At 46.3% G+C, this 21,281-nt stretch overlaps 1 protein-coding gene across 1 annotated transcript; it reads left to right on the top strand.

Moving 5' to 3' along the window:
* Positions 1 to 7,946: 7,946 nt before the first annotated feature.
* On the top strand, positions 7,947 to 11,046 carry LOC115280828 (protein FAM187B-like). Its single transcript, XM_029925970.1, has 2 exons — positions 7,947 to 8,725; positions 10,637 to 11,046. The coding sequence occupies exons 1-2, from the start codon at positions 8,013 to 8,015 to the stop codon at positions 11,022 to 11,024; spliced, it is 1,101 nt and encodes a 366-aa protein (XP_029781830.1). The 5' UTR covers positions 7,947 to 8,012; the 3' UTR covers positions 11,025 to 11,046.
* Positions 11,047 to 21,281: the final 10,235 nt, after the last annotated feature.

The following is a 21,281-nucleotide window of genomic DNA, read 5'->3' as shown; positions in this document are numbered from 1 at the left end:
TTTTTAGAATTCTTTTTCTTTTTGCTGCTCTGTTTGTGTGGGTCCCAGTGCCCTGTCTTCTAGATCACTGATCCTTTTTTCTGCTTCATCTAGTCTGCTGTTGAACTGCTGTAGTGTATTTTCAGCTCAGTTATTGTTTACAGTTCTATGGCTTCTCTTTGGTATTTTCTTAGATTTTATTTATTTACTTGTTTTTGTTGAAGTTCTCACTGTGTTCATTCATTCTTTTCCTGAGTATCTTTATGACTATTACTTTGAACTCTTACTCTCTTAGGTAAATTACTTATTTCCATTTTATTAATTTTTTCCTAAAGTTGATGGCAGACATTCTTATATTATTCTTAACATTTAATATGATACTGCTCTAGGTTTTTAGTAGAAAAACTATCAGATTAATAATATTCCCTTTTATTCCTAGCTTTCCAAGAGTTTTGAGCTATGAATGAGTGTTGAATTTTATCAAATGCTTTTTCTGCATCTACTGAAGGGATAATAAGGTTTTCTCCTTTGTTATATTATGGTGAATTACATTGATTAATGTTCATATGTAAACCCTACCTTGCCTTCCTGGGATAAACCCAGTGTGGTCATAATGTTTATCCTTTTTACTTCTCATTGGAAGAAATTTGCTAATTTTTTGTTTAGGATATTGTGTCCTTGTTCATGAAAGAGATTGGCCTGATATTTTCCTTAGTTTTAATATCCTCATAAGGTCATGGTGTCAAGATGATGCAGACCTCATAAAAGTTTGGAAGTGTTTCATCTTTTTATATTTTTGGAGATATTTTGAAAGATTGATGCCATTTCTTAATCATTAAGAAATGTTTACAAAAATTCAGTGGTAAAGCTTTCTAGGATTAAAGGGTTTGTGCATAGGTGTTCAATTACAGATTCAATTTCTTTGATAATAAACATAGAACAGTTGAGAATTTTTCTTATGCCAGTGTCATTAAGCCTTTCAATGAATTTATCCATTTTATCTAAATTTTTGTATAAGTTTTGGCCAAAAGTTATTTTTAATATCATCTGATTATCTTTTTCATGCCTGAAAGATCTGTAGTAATGTCTCTTTTTTCATTACTAGTATTTGTTATTTACGCCTTCTTGCTGTTTTTTCTTTATCAGTCTTGCTAGGGCTTTATCAATCACATTCATCTTTTAAAGAACCAACTTTCAGTTTGTTGGTTTTTGTGTCTGTCTAATTGATTTCTGGTGTTTGAGATACTTGCCTAAATCTCTAGTTTTTATCCTCCGCTCAAAATATGTTATTTAGGCTGAAAATAGGTAACTTACCTAGGTATAACTTACTTGCCTCTTACAAGGTTTAATGTTTTATTTTTATCTTCATTCAGTTAAAAATACTTTGTATTTTCAATTGTGATTTCTCTTTGAGCTATTATTTATTTATACATTTCACTGCATACATTTCAAATATCTAGTGATGTTCTTGTTATCTTTTTGTTATTTGAGTCTAACTTAATTCTACTGACCAAAAATGTGACTCTATTTCTTTAACATTCACTGAGACTTGTTTTATGATCTAAAATATGGTCAATTTTGCCAAATATTTCATGTGAATGTTAAAAAAAATATTTGATCTGAAGTTGAGTGCAGTGTTCTACATTACATATATGGCTTAAGTCAAGTTTATATCATATAGTTCAAATCTATTTTATCTTAACTAAATTTTTGCATATTGCATAGTGGATTTGTCTGTTTCAACATTTAGCACTACAAGATTTTGCTTCATATATTTTTAGGTTCACACAAATTTAGGATTATTATAACTTCCTTTTGGACTGACCATCTTATACAATACCTCTTATGATCTTTATTAATATTTTTGGCCTTAATGTCTACTTTCTGTTATTAGTATAGCCACCACTACATCAGTTTTCTGGTATTTAGTGTTTACATTATATTTTCCATGTCTTTACTTTCAACTTTTCTATATTTTTTTTTACTTAAAATGAATATCTTAAGAAGTAAATATTTAGGAGCACCTTGGTGGCTCAGTTGGTTGAGCGTCTGACTTTGGCTTGAGTCATGATCATGGTTCATGAGTTCAAGCCTTGCATTAGGTGCTGTGCTGACAGATCAGAGACATGAGCCTGCTTTGGATTCTCTCTTTCTTTCTCTCTCTCTCTCCCTCTCCCTCTCCCTCTTCTTCTCCCTCTCCCTCCCTCCCCTGCTCATGTTCTGTCTCTTTTTCAAAAAAATATTTAGGATGTGAAGGCGATCTGGCTGCGACATCTGTCACCCCATTGATCGCCAAGGTTGATTCGGCTGATCTGGCTGGCCAGGCGGGTGTCCCCTTCCTCCCTCACTGCTCCATGTGCATCCTTCCCGAAGCTGCGTGCTCAGTTGAAGAGGATGACCTTCCCTGATAGAAGAGGACCGTTCTTTGGTCAAGGGTATACCAGCAGCTACACTCCCCTGCTAGAACCTCCAAACAAAAAAATATTAAAAAAAAATTTTAAGTATATATTTAGATTTTTATTTTGGTATCAGTCTGAAAATCTTTGTCTTTTAATTGGAGTATTTAGTTCATTTACATTTAATGGGCTTATGTTTACCATCTTTCTCTTTGCTTTTTATATGTTCTGTATTTTCTTTGGCTCCTTTGCCTTGCTTTGCTTTTGGATTTACCAAGTATTTTAAAAAATTCTAATTCCAATATAGTTAACACACAATGTTATATTAGTTTCAGATGTACGATATAGTAATTCAGCAGTTCTATACATCACCCAGTGTTTTTCACAACAAATGCATTCCTTGATCCCCACCACCCATTTAACTCATTCCCCTATCCACCTCCCCTCTGGTAACCATCAGTTCTCCACAGTTAAGATTCTGTTTCTTGGTTTTCCTCTCCCTTGCTCTCTTTTTTTTTTTCCTTTGCTCATTTGTTTTGTTTCTTAAATTCCACATATGAGTGAAATAATATAGTATTTGTCTTTCTCTGACTTATTTCACTTAGCATTATATTGTCTAGCATCCATCCATCTTGCAAAGGGCAAGATTTCATTCTTCTTTATGACTGAATAATATCCCATTGTATAGCTATCATATCTTCCTTATGCATTTATCTATTGATGGGCACTTGGGCTGCTTCCATAATTTGGCTATTGTAAATAATGCTGTTATAAACATATGGGTGCATATATCCCTTCAAATGAGTGTGTTTGTATTTTGAGGGTAAATACCCAATAGTGTGATTACTGGATCATAGGAAGTTCTGTTTTTAACATTTTGAGGAGCCTCCATACCATTTTCCACAGTGGCTGCACCAGTCTGTATACCCACCCATAGTGCAAGAGTGTTTCTTTTCTCTGCATCCTTGCCGACACTTGCTGTTTCTTGTGTCTTTTATTTTAGCCATTCTGACAGGTGTAAGGTGACATCTCATTGTAGTTTTGATTTGCATTTCTCTGATGTTGAGTGATGTTGAGCATCTTTTCATGTGTCTGTTGCCTATCTGGATGTCTTCTTTGGATCGCTTTTCAGCCTTTTGGCTAAGATCAGGTGTGGATGTCTTCTTTGGAGAAATGTCTGTTTATTTCTTTTTCTCATTTTTAATTGGATTATTTGTTTTGGGGATGTTGAGTTGTATCAGTTCTTTATATATTTTGAATACTAACCCTTTATTGGATATGTCATTTGCAAATCTCTTCTTCCATTCAGTAGGTTGCCTTTCAGTTTTGTTGATTATTTCCTTTGTTGTGCAGAAGTTTTTTGTTTTGATGTAGTCCCAATAGTTTATTTTTGCTTTTATTTCCCTTGCCTTGCTTTCTTCTAGGATTTTTATGGTTTCAGTCTCACACTAAGGTATTTAATCCATTTTGAGTTTATCTTTTGGTATGGTGTAAGAAAGTGGTCCAGTTTCATTCTTTTGACTCAGTTTTCCCAACACCATTTATTGAAAGACATTCTTTCCTGTTTTGTTGACGATTAATTGATCATATAATTGTAGGTTTTTTTCTAGGTTTTCTATCTGTTCACCACAGTCAAGTGGGATTTATTCCTTAGATGCAAAGGTTATTCAATATTTGTAAATCAACCAACATGATATATTACATTAATTAGAGAAATAATAAAAACCATATGATCTTTTTAATAGATCCAGAAAAAGCATTTGACAAAGTACAACAACCAATCATGATAAAATCCCTCAAAAGGCTATGTATGAAAAACTTACAATATTCAATGGGGAAATTTTGAGACCTTTCCTTCCAAGATCTGGAAAAATATAAGGATGTCCATTCTCACCACTTTTATTCAACATAGTACTGGATTCACCAAGTATTTTTTATCAAGTTTTTTTTTTAAATGTCTTATTTATTTTTGATACAGAGAGAGACAGAGCATGAGAGGGGGAGGGGCAGAGAGAGAGGAGACACAGAACCGGAAGAAGGCTCCAGGCTCAGAGCTAGCTGTCAGCACAGAGCCCGACGTGGGGCTCGAACCCACGAACGTGAGATCTGACCTGAGCTGAAGCGGAGGCTTAACTGACTGAGCCACCCAGGCGCCCCTCAAGTACTTTTTAATTGTTCCATTTCCCCCTCTATTAGCTTATTAGATATGCGTCCTTTTATGAGTTCTCTAGAGATTACAAAATTAATTCTCATTAGATTATGATATAATATAAATTTGTACTTGTACCGTTACCTCAACAATGTAGAGACCTTATAAGTTTTTAGCTCCATTTATTCTCCTTCCATCTGTTGTGCTCTTAATCAGATCAGATACTTTTATTTTAAATATATTTAAAACCCTATAAGATATTATTTTTAAGTACTTTAAATATTAAATTTAATTTTACCCACATATTTGCCACTCTGGTGGTTTTTATTCCTACATTACTTTGCTCTCATTTGGGATCATTTTCCTGATGTCTGGAGAATTCTCTTTGGTATTACTTTTAGTGTACTCTGCTGTGGTAAATTCAGTTTTCATTTGAAAATGTCACTATTTTTGCCTCCACATTTAAAGGATATTTTAATTGTGGTATATAGCAATCTACATATAGAATTCTAGATTAGCAATCATTTACTTATAGTGCTTTCAAGGTGACATTGCATTGTCTTCCAACTTCCATCATTTCTTTTTAAAAGTCAGTGAAGAGTTTTTTGATTGTCACTTTGAAACTTTGTATCTTTATCTTGTCTGGCCATTTTTATTATTTCTTCTTTGCTTTCCAGCAGCATTTTCCTACAAGTGCCTGGGTGTGATTCCATTTATATTTACCCTGTATGGCTTTGAAGGCCATCTTGAGGTTGTTGCTTGATGTCTTTCATCACTTTTGGAAAGTTTTCATTCAGTACCTTACAATATTACTTATGTGCCTGTCTCTCTTTGGCTTCTGAGTCTCCATTTATCCAAATGTTAGAACTTTTCGATATATCTTATATGTGTCTTGCAATCTTTTCTGTATTTTCCTATCTTTTTTTGCATACTTCAGTATAGATATTTTTCTGTGGGCCCATATTTCATTTCCCTAATCTTCTTTTCTGTTGTGTTTAATAGATTGCTACCCTTTCTAGAGAGTGATCAGTTGCACAAATTTTAGTTTTTAGTTCTAATATTTCCATTTGATTCTTTTATGCAGGTTCAAAATCCTCTTCTTGTCCTCTCTTGAACATATTCCTCATGGTTAACGTAAAGTCTATAGTTGTTACTAGCAAGAGTGTTGGCCTGATATAAGCTTCTCAATTGTAGCAGTAAGCCGAAACCTCACCCACATTGTTTAAAGAACAGCAGGCAATCTGGATTCTCATATGAAATCTCTTGGCTTTTGCATGTTGGCCACTGAGTTAAATATTCTAAAAACACCCTAGGGAGGCCAATTAAAACATATATTTAGGCTGTATCCAGTCAGTTTGTTCTTTCTCACCTAGACAATGTGAAAATCGAAAGTGGGCTATCTCACAGTGTCCCTATACTCCTGCTTACTTGTTTAGAAAATATGTTCTGGGCTGAGGAGAGAGAGAAGGAGGGAATTGGAGGGGAAACAACACAGGTATGAATGTTAATATGTCTCAGATAGATTTTATAAGGTCCTGGGAAGCAGACAAAAACTAGACAGTTCTATAGAGCTGAGAACAGAGGGGATATGTGGCCCACTCCTGTGGTGACGGTGGCAGCAGAACGCCATAGAAGCAGCAGTTCCAGAGTCTAAGCATACAGCTTATGCCAAACACAGCCTGTAGAGGTCTCCACATGGGACAGGGACATGACTAAGAGTCCCCAGTCATCAGGAGCCAGGTAGAGAGGAAGGCAGATGTCTTAGCAAAGACTTAGATGAAACTTAGGCCTCACCCACTCACCACTCTCCTCCATGTCCACGACTCCTTACTCACACTGGCCTCTACACCCTTTAAATATGGCAGCCGTGTCAGGGTCTAGCCATTCCTTGGGAATATTCTCCCTTCAAATATCCACATGGCTTTTTATCTCAATTTACTCCAGTGTTTGTGAAACTTCGCCTCCTCAGTGAGTGTTCAGACCATCCTCCCTCACATAGCTCACACTCACATACCATCTCTTCACTTTCTATCCCCATTTCCCTGCTCTACTCTTATGGTTAGTGATTATTAGTCAATCCTCATTATTTGAGGATTCTATAATTATGAATTCACCTATTACTGAAATGGATTTGTAGCCCTTGGGTCAACACCCACAGTGGTTTCAAAGTCATTTGCAGCCATGCAAAGAGTAGTGAAAAGGTTGAGTCACTTAACGATGCGCATTCCCAGCTGAGGCTGAACAGGGAGACACTGCCTTCCGGATTCAGCTATCATACTGTTAACCTTTCACAGTCTGGTTAGTGCCACTTTTTTGTTGTTGTTGCATTTTTGTACTTTTTGTTGATGATTTCACTATTGAAAATGGCTCCCAGGCAGTGCTAAAGGGCTAGCCAGTGTCCCTAAGCACAAGAAGGTTATGATGTGTCTTGTCAAGAAAACATGTGTGTTAGAGAAGCGTTGTTCAGGCACGAGTTAGTAGTGCTGTTGTTTACAAGTTCATTGCTAATGAATTAACAATATATATTAAATGAGAGGTTTTTAAACAAAAGTACACATACAGCAAGTTTATGTGTTGAGCAGTTGACAAAAATGTAATGATCAAAGGCTCATAGGACCTTAAGCCTATATTTCTCCTACAAACAATGTTCAGCATTTGCTAATCCAGCAACTTTATAGAACATAACTGCCATGAATAAGGAGAATATATTGTATCTGAAATTATGTATCATATATTTGTTTGTTATCTGTCTGTTCCACTAGAAGATAAGTCCAAGGAAGAAGAGGCTTTGTCTAACCTGTTCAGGGCTGTGATTAGAATAAGGCTAGCACATGGTAGGCATTCAGGAAACTTTTGTGAAATGAGTGAGCAATGGCATATCAAGCCTGCACAATAATTACTTTTAATTTCAGGACTGAGAAGGAATTTAGGAAAGGGTTTGGAAAGGAGATAATTGAGAAAAATATTTGTCTGTTTAAGATGAGTTGAATCATGCAGATATATATGGAAAGAGTGTGGGACCAGCACATGCAAAGGTCCTGAGGCAGGAGCCCTTTGCTTGCCTGATGTTTTCAGGAGATGGCAGCGGGGCCAGCATATCTGGGGAGGGGGGGTTGGGGGAGAGGCATAGGAAATAAGAATGGTAACCAGACAGTATTTATTCACCCCTCCACCCCCTGCACTAAGAATTGTGTACAGAAAGAACATAGTAGGTGTTCAGGGAAAATGTGTTGAATGTTCACGTTAACACCAAAGTAGAAAAAACCCTAAAGAGACAAATTAACTTTCCTCCTATCCCAGCAGAGTGGAGGGCTTGGAATAGATCTTAAGTAGAGTGGTTAAATTGTCACCAATCAAATGGGGATTGTGACCTCACATGGCCATCCCATGAGCTACTATTCATCCTGCCGCCCAGAGCTGAGGGCTGGGTCTCATGGGTGACTTCACAGTGGGCAGGGCGCTGCCCACTGCCACAGTGCAGGTCCACCATGCTAACCTCCCTGTGGCTGCTGCTCAGTTTTGCTGCCCCCTTGCCAGGATTCTATGTCTCCTTCAGCTGCCCCAACAGGAAACAATGCCAAAAAGCCCTCCTCTCAGACAATGACATCTTCTTGCCCTGCAACTCTTCTGAGTCTCGGTGGTACTTCTTCCTCCTGCAAGATGAGGCCAGCTGGTCCAACCCACTCTCCAGTGCCACCAACATAGAAGTTGTAGCTGACAGCGGCATTCTCATTAGGAGTCCGTCGCCCTCCCAGACGGGCTTCTATCACTGCCGGGACAAGAACGGCACCCAGCTGGTGCAGTACGAGATTGACTTCCAGGATGTCAGCACCCTACACATAACACACAAGGGACTGGGTCAGAAGCCCCTACAGAATGAGACCTTGAGTCTGGGTGGCAAAGGGATCATCTTCACCCACTGGGAGCCCTGGCAGGACTGCAACCGCTGTGGGGGGCCGGGTGAGCGGAAACGCCTGGGGTATTGCTACATTGAGGAGCCCCAGGAAACGCCCCTGCCCTGCTGGCTCTACCTGGGAAATATGAAGGTGGGGTCCAGCCGCCTGCGGCCCGAGATGCAGGTGGAAGCCTGCTATGTCCCGTGCACGATGTTGATGTTGGATTACATCGCCTTTGACAACTTTGAGATCAGTGAGGAGTTGGGATCTGCGTGGCTCACCTGCCCCCTGGGATCTATCTACAGGTGACAGACGCAGGCCCCCGCCCAACACTGGCCCCTAGCCAGGCTGCCCCCAGGCTGGGAGCCTTCATGATTAATTCACGCAGAGGGGAGGGGTCCTGCATGGTCATACTCTCTCTGTGGCCTCTTCAGATGTGCCTTTGGCAAGAAACCCCTGGTGCCCACATACAATTGACTCACACAGATAGAACAGGGCAGCTAACAATTAGGGAGGGCTCGGCCGATTCTGTGGTCAGTCCTGTGGTGGGCCAGGCTGTGGACGCGACGGGCATTAGACACCCCTGCAGAAGCCTCCAGCCTGGGTGGAGTGGCATTTCATGTGAGGTTTATGTCTTGGACGCTGGACTCAGCCAGGCCTGGACTCCAATCCCAGCTCTGCTGCTTTGCCAGCTGTGTGACTCTGGCCTGTGGCTTCCCTCTGGGCCTCAGTCTCCCTGTCTGTAGAATGGGGGTTGTGTTTGTTTCCTAGGGCTGTCACAACAAAATGCCACACACTGGGTGGCTTAAAACAACGTAAGTGTATTCTCTTGCAGTTCTGGAGGCCGGAAGTCCAAAGTCAAGGCGTCACCAGGGCCCCGCGCCCTGAGATGCTAGGTGGAATCCATCCTCGCTTCTGCCTAGCTTCTGGGGGTGGCAGGCAATCCTTGGCCTTCCTTGGCTTCTGGCTATACCGCCCCCACCCCCATCTGTCCCTGTCATCCCTCAGCGTTTTCCCTGTGTGTTTGCATCTGTGTCTTTTCTCCCTTTCTTTAAAAAAAAATTTTTTTAATGCTTATTTTTGAGAGAGAGAGACAGAGTGAGTGGGGAGGGGCAGAGAGGGCGGGAGACAGAACCCAAAGCAGGCTCCAGGCTCTGAGCTGTCAGTCAGCACAGAGCCCAACTTGGGGCTCAAACTCATGAACTGTGAGATCATGACCTGAGCCAAAGTTGGATGCTTAGCCGACTGAGCCACCCAGGCGGCCCTCTTCTCCTTTCTTAAAAGGACACAGGTAGTATTGCATTTAGGGCCCAGGGATTTACTGCAGTCCGACCTCATCTTCACTAATGACATCTGCAACACCCTGATTTCCAGAGAAGGTCACATCCTGAGGTTTAGAACGAATGTGAGGAGGACACTCTCCAACTCAGTACAGAGGTCTTGGTGGCCCCGGCCTCGTGGGCTCATTGTGATGTCTAAGTGCCTGGTTTGCTTCCTCCACTTACCACAACTTCACTGAGCACTCATAAGCCAAGCGCTACTCTTGGTACCTGGGATGCAGTGAGGACCAAACGGGAGAAGATTCCTTCTGGAGCCATAAAACAATCCCATAGATAAAACACACAGTATTTTAGGTGGTGATAAGGGGGGGGATGGGAGTGGGGGAAAGGATCATTTTAAATAAGGAGGGCAGGGAAGGCATCGGAGAAGTTGCCAGCACTGAAGGGAGGTGAGGGAGCCCGCCTTGTGTGCTGAGGCAGAGCCCTCAAGGCACAGGGAACAGCCAGGGCAAAGGCCCTGAGGCAGGAAGGTACTCAGCCTGCTGGAGGACCGTGTAGGAGGCCAGTGTGGCTGAAGCAGCCTAAGTGAGAGGCAGAATGGAGAAAATGAGGCCAGGCCAGGCAAACGGGGGTGGGGGCACTGTTCCTGCTCATTCCTCCAAGTAACCCTCTGAGGCAGGTACAGCCACACCCCGTTTCCAGATGAGCAATTGGAGGCTTGATGAGCTAGAGGCATTTCCCCGTTGGGTGGGGTGGGGCTCTGAGCTCCCCGCCACCCTGTCCCTACCCCCCCCAACTGCTGTGTAGTGCTCTTGGAGGATGTGCCCTATTGGCTGTCCCCCTGGGAGGAGGGCACCGCTGTCACCATCTCCTCTCAGACTCCGGTCCCCTAGGGACCAGCTGAACCGCAGCCGTTGGCCTTGTCCTCCTTTGCAGGCCTGTCCTCTGGGAAGCCGACAACATGCCCCTGACTTGGCAGGGCCAGCTCTCCAACCAGGACTTGGACGCCATTCTGGAACCTTCCAATGGTGGCATGCAGCTGCAGGTCTACCAGCCAGGCATTTACAAGTGCTTTGTGCAGCAGGAGCTCATGGCCCGGTTCAGCCCCAAGCCCTTCCGGGACAGGGCGGAGACTCTCGGGGAAGAGGAAGGCAGGCCACACCGGGAGGCAGGGGAGACCTGGAAGGGGAAGGCCCGCCCCGTCCACAAGGGGCTAAAGGTGGTGCTGCTGCTGGGCACAGTCCTGGGCCTGCTCGGGGTGCTGCTCAAGACCTTCCACCCTCCCCGGGGCAAACGCCGTGACCAGATGCTGCTGGTGAAATAAAGCAAGCCCTCTGTGCCCGGAACACCTGGTCTCCACGTCTTCATCACTTTAACTGCTGGGGCGGGGCGCGCAGAACAGGCCCATGGCCGCGCTTAGGCTGATGGGCTCTTCCCTGTTCCAGGTTCTGCTCTGTTAACCCCCTAGCAATCCCCGTCCGGCAGATGAGGAAACTGAGGCAAGGTTACCGTCCAGTCGTTGGAAGGTGGGGGAGGGGGGCGCTCCAGTTTGAACTCAAGCTGCCTGGCTCAAGTCTTGTGTTCCTCACAGGGAGGACTGGTGGGCTGGAACTCGCCGTTTCCAGGGGGAGTCTCTGGAAGTTGGTAAGCTGTAGCCACCTTAGGCGGCTTCCTGCGCTCCCCCGAGGACAAAGGAGGGGGGGCGTGCCGGGAGCTTCACACCCAGACCTGCAGATCCGCACTGGGCTCTGCCTTGCCTAGGTCATTCCTTGTCCGGCACTCTCTCAGATGCGCCCAGGGCTTTCAGGCTTAGCCATATCTCTCCCAGACAGAGAGTGCTCCCAGGGTGGTGGCCCGGGCAGCAGGACCTGTGTCACCCTTCCTTCTCTCCTGGCTCTTGCAGTGGAGAGAGAGCCCCAAGACGGAGAGATAGACCCCCTCTACCAGGACAAGGCACCGGGCCTGGCCCAGCTGACCCACAGGAATCACGCGCCTGGCTGTTCCCAGAAATTATGTGCACTGTTCTGCACTATGCAAGAGTGAGAAATAAAATATTAATGCCTCATAAAACTCATTGCCTTCATACTCCACTGGACAGGTCTGAAGATTCCAGAACAGAGCTTCTGCCCCTGAGCGGAGGGCGGAGCTCACTCCTCACTTATCAGACATTGTTGCCAAAATACGTAAGGCTTCACCCGGTGCCCAGAGACGCAAAGGCTCCTGCAGAATGGGGGGGACATTTGTGGAGAACTAAATAGGGTCCGTTGGGAAACAGAGGCAGAGCATAACGATGACAATAACAGCAAACATTTGTGAACTTCGTGGCATGATCAGAACCCACACGCTCCATGAAGTTTATGTCCTCACAGCCACCCATGAGGCTGGGGTCAGTACAAACCTCATTTTGAAATTTTTTTACTGTTTATTTTTGAGAGACAAAGAAAGGGTATGAGCGGAAGAGGGGCAGAGAGAGAGAGAGAGGGAGACACAGAATCCCAAGACAGGCTCCAGGCTCCAAGCGGTGAGCACAGAGCCCGACGCGGGGCTCGAACCCACAAACTGTGAGATCATGACCTGAGCCGAAGTCGGATGTTTAGCCGACGAGCCCCCCAGGCGCCCCCAAACCTCATTTTGTAGTTGAGGACATCAAGGCATAGAGGGTTCAAGCACCCTGCCTGAGGTCACATGGCGAACTTGGGATGGGGCCAGCAATGGGGGAGTGAAGGGCCTTCCGACCAGCTCCCCAGAAACCCCCAGGTGTCCTGTCGCCACAGTGGGGACATCTATTTCCCCATATTTAGGTAAAAATAAAGCTTTGAAGCTGACATAGTCTTATGAGACACAGTATAAGAAGATCCACATCCCTCAGCAACAGCTCAGGGCATCCCCCACGCCCCCGCACCATTGGCCTTCATGAAAGTCCTTAGCCATGCTCTCTCTGAATGCTCAAGGCAATCCAGAAGACCCAGCAATGACCATTCATTTCTCCTAGAATCAGACCAACTTCCTTCATGGCCTACAAGATCTGCACCAATGGGCTGACGCACACTTCTGGTCTTTCCTTACACCACATGTCACCCCATCTCTGGCTCCAGCAAAACTGGCTACCTTTAAGCCACTCCTACTTTTTACCCTCCTCTTCATTCTATGCCCTCCTAGGAAACCCTTCCTTTCCCTCTCCTCTTAGTTAATTCCTCTTTTTTTTTATTTTTTTTAATTTTTTCTAATGTTTTATTTATTTTTAATACAGAAGAGACAGAGCATGAGAGGGGGAGGGTCAGAGAGAGAAGGAGACACAGAATCTGAAACAGGCTCCAGGCTCTGAGCTAGCTGTCAGCACAGAGCCTGACGCGGGGCTCGAACCCACGAACGTGAGATCTGACCTGAGCCGAAGCCCGACGCTTAACCGACTGAGCCACCCAGGCGCCCCAGTTAATTCCTCTTATTGTTCAGGCCTCAGCTCAGGCTTCATTGCCTCATGGAAGCCTTCCCACCACATACACATTTTCAGAATGGTCATTGGTACCATTCACCAAATCTCCCTTGGATGTCCATCTTCCAGGCATGGGGTAGGCTGGCTCCTCTTGGCCTCCTTATGGTTGGGTGGGGCTATGCAACTAGTTCTGGACAATGCGATGTGGGCAGAAGTAATCAAAGTCACTTCTAAGCTAGAGCACCAACTTCCAGAGCAAAATACTCTAGAGTCCTCTTCCCCCTGTGCAGCGCCCATAGCCCTAGAAATGGAGGGCTTTCTGCCAGCCTGGGTTGAGGTGTGAGCAGAGTTCCAGCTGACCCACACTACACGTGACACATAAGAAAGAAATAAACTTTTGCTGCTATAAGACACAAGACTTGGGGGATGTTTGTTACCATAGCATAACAAGCCTATCCTGACTGATACAATCCCTTCCAAAACACTTGTCCCTTGTGCAGTTTTTCACTTGGTTTTGTCACCGTTGGGTTAATATTTTTCTTTACCCACTAACTGAGAGCTCCATGAGGATATTTGTTGTTGTTTCGTGACTGTATCTCCTACTCTCGAAACAGTTGGAACACAGCAAGAACTCAATACAAGTATGTCAACTGAAGGAAGAAATGAATGAGCCATACTTCTAGAAGGTAGGTGTAATTATAGCTATTTTACAGGGATGAAATGGAAGCTCAGAATGGTTGCATTGGTTGCTCAATGACACAGAGAACGCAGAGATTGGATCAGAGCCTAGGTCTCCGTTCAAAACCTGACAGGAAGGCCTTGGGGTGCTAGGTGTATCCCTTCTCAACGGTTTTCAGCCCTACCTCCAATATCTCTGTGTTGGCGACACTAAAGGACAAAAGGCTTGGGAATCTGTGGGTCATTGGTCATCAGGGAATGATCCACAACTGGCCAGAGGAGGAGGGGAAATGAAAAGTGAGGGGAATGTTTGTCAGCTGTCTGCCCTTCATTTTACTCTTTTTAAGACAATTTCCCTTAATTGAGTGCTCGCACTCTGCCAGGCGCTCTGCCAAAAGATTTAGGAGCATGAGCTCACAGCATCCTCATGACCATCTCAAGTGATTTTTATTTTTCACAGGAGGAAACTGAGGGCTAGAAAGGTAAATCTACTTGCCTATGGATACAAACTTAGTGTATCAATTATGGCTACAAAATAAAACACCCTCCCAAATCAGGGATTTTAAGTAATAAGGGTCTATGATTGCTTACAAGTCTAGAGAAACCAGCGGGGTAGTTCTTCGGGTCTGAGTGTGGATTCTTCATGCTTCCCTGAGCAACAGTGGCCTGGGCCTGGCCCTCCAATCTCGGCTGGGGTGCCTTACGTGTGCAGGAGTCAGCTCTAGGCTGGACCAGGTGCCGGTAGTGGGCTGGGGCAGCTGGGCTGTCCACACGGGCTCACCTTCCGCAGACAGAGGGCCAGGCTGGTCCACAGGTGGGGGGAAGGGTCCGAGAAAGTAAACAGAAGCTGCAGGGCCTCTGGAGGCCCAAGCTCAGAGGTAGCACTTGACCAGGGATTTGGGCAGAGTGGCCTTGGCTCGACATTCATGGACCTGGAAGGTTAGGTTTTGGGAAGACCCTGGGCAAGGCTGGGTTAAATAAGATCTGTTATCTACGTTGCAGAAGGAACCACCCAAAATGCAGTGGTTTGATACAGCATTTTTTTATTTATCTCTCCATTCTGTAGATCAGTAACATCGGCTGGGTTCAGCTGGGTAGTTCTTCTCCAGAGGGCTGGATGGCAGTTGGCTGTGGAGCCTTCGGTCTCCTACCCCCCCAGCAGGCTAGCCTGGACATGTTCACGAGGTCATGGCTGGGGTCCGAGAAAGCAAGCGGAAGCTGCACAGGCTAAGCTTGGAAGTAGCAGAGGATCACTTTCTCCATTTTCTATTGGCCACAGCAAGTTACAAGCCCATCCCAGATTCTAAGGTGAGGAAATAGACTCCATCTTTTGATGGAAAGAGGACCAAAGTTACACTGTAAGAACGCATACATTGTAAGAATGTACACAGGGATGAGAGTTGGGCTGCATCCTTTCTGTAATCACTTTACTGTAGGCAGTAAGGAACACAGCTGGGACTCTAACCCAGGAGGAGGAAAGCACTTCCCAACTGTACCACTTCCGTTCATTTCCTTAGCTTCCCCATCACCTCATGTGTTTTCCCTCTCTGTTGTTTGAGCCTCCCGTAGCCTTCTGTATCAGTCAGAACACATTTGGCCGCAAGTATCAGAAATCCAGGCAAAGTGGTTTAAGCTAAGAAAGAACGTACTGGCTCTCGAAATGGAGAAGTCCACGAGTAGGTTCTGCTTCAGGTACAGTTAGATCCAGATGCTCATACAATGTCCTCCTTCATCTCTCTACTCCACTTTTTTTTTTTTTGCATTGCCTTAATCCTCAAGCAGATGCTTCCCACGAGATGAGAGCAGCTCTGGGATTACATCACAGCAGCTTAGCAACCTCAGTGGAAAGGAAGCACCCCTCTCACGACGACAGGAACAACAACAGTGCTCATTGTGTGCCAGGCGCTGTTCTAAGCACTCAGCAGGTGGTGCCCATGAGGTAATCATCATCTCCATCTTACAGATGAGGAAACCGAGGCACAGAGATTAAGATCCATCTCTGAGGGTACACAGGTATTGAGTGGCCAGGCTGGGAGTTGAACCCAACCGGGCTGCTGCCGAGTCCTTGCTCTTAACTACTTCACAGAAAAGTAGTCATAATAGCAAGACTTATTCAGAGCAGATACTATGCCTGAGCCTGTTGGGAGCATCAGGATATAACAGTAATAATATCCATTTAATCATTTAAGCCTTCCTGCAACCCTATGGGGTAGGCACTGCTATTATGTCCATTTTTCAGATGGGGAAGTTGAGGCACTGATAGGGTAAATAAGCCTAAAGTCACTTGTGGGGCAGCTAGGAACTGAATCCAGACAGTGGAGTCCAAAATCTGTATCTGCTATCCCCAGGGTCCCCCTCCTGAGCCAGGGGTAAGGTCAGCCTCTGAGAACTTAGGAAGTGAGGAGGAGGGAGGCCCCAGGGCCGCCCAGCCCTTCCTCTCACCATGTCTGCCTCTCCCTGCTCTCCGCTCCACCGGCGGCCTGGCACAGCCTTCCCAGAACCCACTTGTGGACAGACTGACCGGAGGGCTGAGTCCAGGCAAACAGGCAGCAGCTGGGCCTGAGTTACCGGGCAGGGCTTGCCAGGGCCCAGAGTGGCGGCGTGGGCCTGTGCCAAGGAGGGCATGGGCTGATAGGGACAACACCTGGTGCCACTGGGCAGCTTCAGTTCCTTCTGAGCCCATGACCTTGACACCCGTTAGATCTCTGCCAAACAGCCCTTGCCCACCACCCTGACAGGCGCTGCATTTTTAATGCATTTATGAGAAACCAAACATGGCTATTTATATCCTTTTGATTTTTCAGCCAACTGAGAACCTGGTAAATGTAATGACATCTCATGAGCAGAATCCAGGCATCGCTGCCTGCCCCTTAACAAAGACAGCAAGTGTGCTTTGCTACATGGGCTCATCAGGTTCCCAACCTGCTGGCATGGGGAAACAGAGGCTCCGGGAAGCAAGCAAGGTCACTTGCTCCTAGCCTCAGCTGGGACATGGCAGGGCTGGAAATGGAATCAGGAAGACTCATAATCCGCTCACCAAACTGGCTCGGCTGTGTGGTCGAGACCCTGCCGTCCACCCCACTGCAGACAACACTTAGTTATTTGTAGGAATCTTTGGGACCATTCCACCTGCTTTACTTACGTTTCTTCTTCTGTCCCTCAGGCCACCCCTCCCTCCTCACTCCTTTCCTTCCCCTTCAATGCGAAGATGTTTTCTTCTCTCTTGTCTCTTTCCTGCACTCTTCTCCTTCGCTGATCCTCCATCAGTGGGCGTAATCACAACGCTAACAACAGCTGGCATCGGAGAGGGTCAGCTGTGCCCGGAGTTCTCCGCACAAGGAGGCTCACCAGCCTCAGGGACTCCCCACCAAACTCTCTTGCTATTGCCATCTTAGGATCCAGGCGTGTGCCGGTGGTTCCTCCATGGTGGCCCTCTCTGCACTTGTGCACAGATGTCGTGGCTCTTGCAGCTGAGACTCAAGCGAGGACACTGGAAGTGAGCCACATAACTGTCCACCCAAGAGGAATCTGATGTTTGATTAATGTTACACTGCAGTGATCCTCTGTGGCCGCAGGTTCACACGGGGCATCCCCAGTGCCACGGCCTTTCATGGGATCGCGGCTCTGGGCCTCCGGGTCCCCTCCTCGTCCCTGTCGATGAGAGGGTCAGGTGAGTTAATGCATGTGTAGTGCTTCCGCAACAGCCGTCCAGCGGAACCTAACCCCCCGCCCCAGCTCCCCCTGGCCGGGGAAGGTGGTTTTGATTGGCCCACCATCTTCTCGGGTTGCCCCCTTCCTGAATAAAGCGACTTGGCTTCCTCCCGTCCCTTGTCTCTGGAGGGTTGGTTTCAGAGTGGCGAGCAGCCGGCCTGAGTCTGGAGCCCCTTCTCTGCCCTGTACCCCTGAAAGCAGCTCCGGGTCAGGAGCACACGCTTCCGAATGTCCGCGGTGGCAGCTGGTGTGACTGTGTTGGCTGCGCTTTTGCGGCACTGACCCGGCGCCGGGCGGGGGGGAGGGGGCGTTCGGTGTGCCCGTGCGGGCCCCTCTGGCCTCGTGCATCAGACGGGGTCTTCCGGCTCCACCCACAGCCTGGAAGCCTCTCTCTCCGGCGCTGACTTTGCTAACCTCCATCCCAGATACGAACAGTGGGTGTGGACGCTCCCTGAATGAGCGGGGTAGACGCTGGGGGTCTCCCGAGCGGAGCCGGCCCCGCTCCCGGATTCGTGCCTTCGGGCCTCGTTTCCTTAAAAAAATATTTTTTAATATTTATTTAATGTTTATTTATATTTGAGAGAGAGAAAGAGACAGAGCACAAGCAGGGGAGGGGCAGAGGGAGAGGGAGACACAGAGTCCAAACAGGCTCCAGGCTCTGAGCTGTCAGCACAGAGCCCGTCGCCAGGCTCAAACTCATGAGCCTTAAGATCATGCCCTGGGCCGAAATCGGATACTCAACCGACTGAGCCACCTAGGCACCCCTAATTTTTTTTAACGTTTATTTATTTTTGAGAGAGAGGAAGAGTGCGAGCTGGGGAGGGGCAGAGAGAAGGGCAGACAGAGGATCCAGAGTGGGTTCTGCAATCACAGCACAGAGCCGGATTCGGGGCTCGAACTCACAAACGGTGAGATCATGACCTGAGCTGAGGTCATAAAATTAACTGACTGAGCCACCCAGGTGCCTCCCTGGGGCCTCATTTCCTGTCGTAGGAGCTGTGGCCACCGTGCCTGCCACCCCTCCCGCACCCACCCTCCACCACTTCCTCCCTCCAGACACAAGCAGTTGTCACAGCTGCCTGTCACCTTCCATCACCACCTCCCCATCTCTTAACATGATGTTTATGCCTCTGGGTTTCGATTAGTCAGTGTTACCCACAAAGCCATTGACTTCCTGCCCTGGGGGATGAGGATTCGATTCATATCATGCCCTTCCTGACATAATGACACTGTTCAACGTCCCTGGGCCTCAGCTTCCACATTTGAAATTGAGAGCAACACCAGGTACCTACTCATAAGGTCCAGGGGTCACAGGGATGAATCCCCATAAAACCCTTTGGAAGGGGGCCCCAGCCGCCATAAGGGTGCATGCGGGCTATTGTTGTTACTATAATTATCATCACTTTTGGTTTCTCTCTTAGTTATCTGTGTAACTCCCAATCACAGACAGATCTCCATTCTCCTTCCTGCCTTTTTCCTCCCTGCACCTGGCAACTGGGAGCAGCTGAGGACAACACCCTCAGCTGGCCCCCCAGCAGGAGAGAGGGGCGCTGGCACCAGGAAAGACCCAGACTTCTGCCTGATTTGAGCCAACAGTATTTTTTTATGTTTATTTATTTGTTTTGAAGTGGGGGAGGGGCATAGAGAGAGGAAGAGAGAGAATACCAAGAGGGGTCTGCACTTGTCAGTGCAGAGCCCACTGTGGGACTCCATCTCAGGAACCCTGAGATCATGACCTGAGCCGAAGTCAAGAGCCCGACACAGACCTGCAGGATCATGACCTGAGCCAGTATCAAGACTCGGACGCTTGATGGGCGGGGCGACCCATGTGCCTTGGCCACCATTGATGTGAGCATCTTCCACAGGAGTGGACTCAATTTCCTGACTCTCCGCATAGGCTTTCCCCGCCCCTCAACATTGAATGATCAGAATTTTCAAACCTACCATAACTCCCATGCACCCATCATCTGGATTCTACACTTGTTAACATTAAAACCTACCTGTCCATCCTCTATTTATTCATCAACTGCATGATTTCTTTGTTGGATTTTTAAATGAGTTAAAGTGAAGTATTTTCAAGCAGACATCAGCACTTTTAACTCCTAAACATCTCAGCGTTCGTATCACTAATTAGAACCCAACACTTACGGTTCTTTTTTGACATAAAATTTACACACGACGAAGTGTTCAAATCTTAAACGCATGTTGCTGGGTTTTGACTGGCACATAGACGCGTCATACCAACCGCTATTAACATAACATTCCATCACCCCACAGTTACCCTGCTCAGTAATCCCCACCCCACCCCCAAAGGCAGTCATGGTTCTGACATTTTTTTACCTTCACTTAAATTATCAGGGTTGATGACACATATGTTCTGGGAGTGACTTTAACCAAACTTTATGGGTTGGTGGCTAGAGTTGAAAAAATAACACCTGTTCCCTTCTGAAGAATATGGGACTCCTAATCAACACTATGATGTCAGCAGTCACTGGACCTGGAGGAAATGAGGGGGCTCTCCTGCTGACAGTCAGGACTGCCTGGTGAGGACAGCGCTCTGAGTACTGAATGGGCCGCACTGTCGAAGTTCCCATGCCATCTCGTGTCATCACGCACTCCGGATGTATCACGTAGGCGGCTGCTGGCTGAAGAGATTCCAAATATCTTAAAAAACAAAGGCCTTTATTATTGTCCAAAACAGCGAATCCCTCCAAGGTAGGGAAGTTCTATAGTGGTCAGCCCATCTGTTGAATGGTGGTCTCCTGGACTAAGACTCTTGGGCATGTGGGCAGTGTCATCCCTCAAGGTGGCAACATGGGTGCCACAGTTCCAGCCATCATTTCCTATGGATGCCAAACATAACAACCTTATACCTCCTTTTGCTAAAATCCTACTCTGCCCTTTCCCCCCCACTACATTTTAAGTGTTTAGCCTCTCCGATTTTGCTCTTGGTACTGAGTGGAATTCCTGCTCTTGGCTTTGAGGATTATAGGCTCTTCTAAGTGCTGGTAAAAGAAATTGCAGAAAGAGAAGTTGAAAAATGATCTTTCTCTGCAGCTGCAGAAAATCAGACACTCCTCAGCAACATGAAATTCCTCTTACAAATACTTTTTGTAGGCCATGCAGACTTCAGAGATTGCTACATCTTGTGAAAGGAAGCTCCAACCTTCCAAAATCTGTAATTCTGATTTGTCTTACTCAATAATTTATTGCCCTGGAAATAATACTTAAGTTGGAATGTAGATTTTGAAAAGGCTGAATATTTGTGAGGTGTTTTGTTGTTAAACCAGGAGAGTGTTATTAGCACCCCTTCCCCTTTTTTCCCACGTGGACGGAGGGGAAAACCAAACAGACTCTGTCAGGATTCTGCTTTAGACCAAGAGCTCGAGAAAACAGAATCCCACCATCGGTTAGTGCCCCCCCCCACGCCGCCATACTTTCTGTGGGAGGCGGAAAAGGGAAGTTTCTTTCCTTTGCATTAATTTTTAAGAGCATAACGATTTTCTTCCAGAAACCTCCGCTAACCACTTCCCAGCAGACTTACCCTCACATGTTCTTGTTTGGGAGTGAGTCACGGCTTCTTCCAGAATCGGTCACTGACCAGGAGACTGGGGAACTATGACTGGCTTAGACACCTCCCCTAAACCCATGGACAGAGCTAATAAACAAGCTCAGAAATTCAGGGCTCAGGGGCACCTGGGTGGCTCAGTCGGTTAAGCGTCTGACTTTGGCTCAGGTCCTGATCTCATGGTTCATGGG

The sequence above is a fragment of the Suricata suricatta genome, chromosome 16 (assembly GCF_006229205.1).
Source record: "Suricata suricatta isolate VVHF042 chromosome 16, meerkat_22Aug2017_6uvM2_HiC, whole genome shotgun sequence".
Classification (NCBI taxonomy): domain Eukaryota; kingdom Metazoa; phylum Chordata; class Mammalia; order Carnivora; family Herpestidae; genus Suricata; species Suricata suricatta.
The sequence above is the reverse complement of the archived record's forward strand: the minus strand, read 5'-3'. Positions and strand labels throughout refer to the sequence as shown.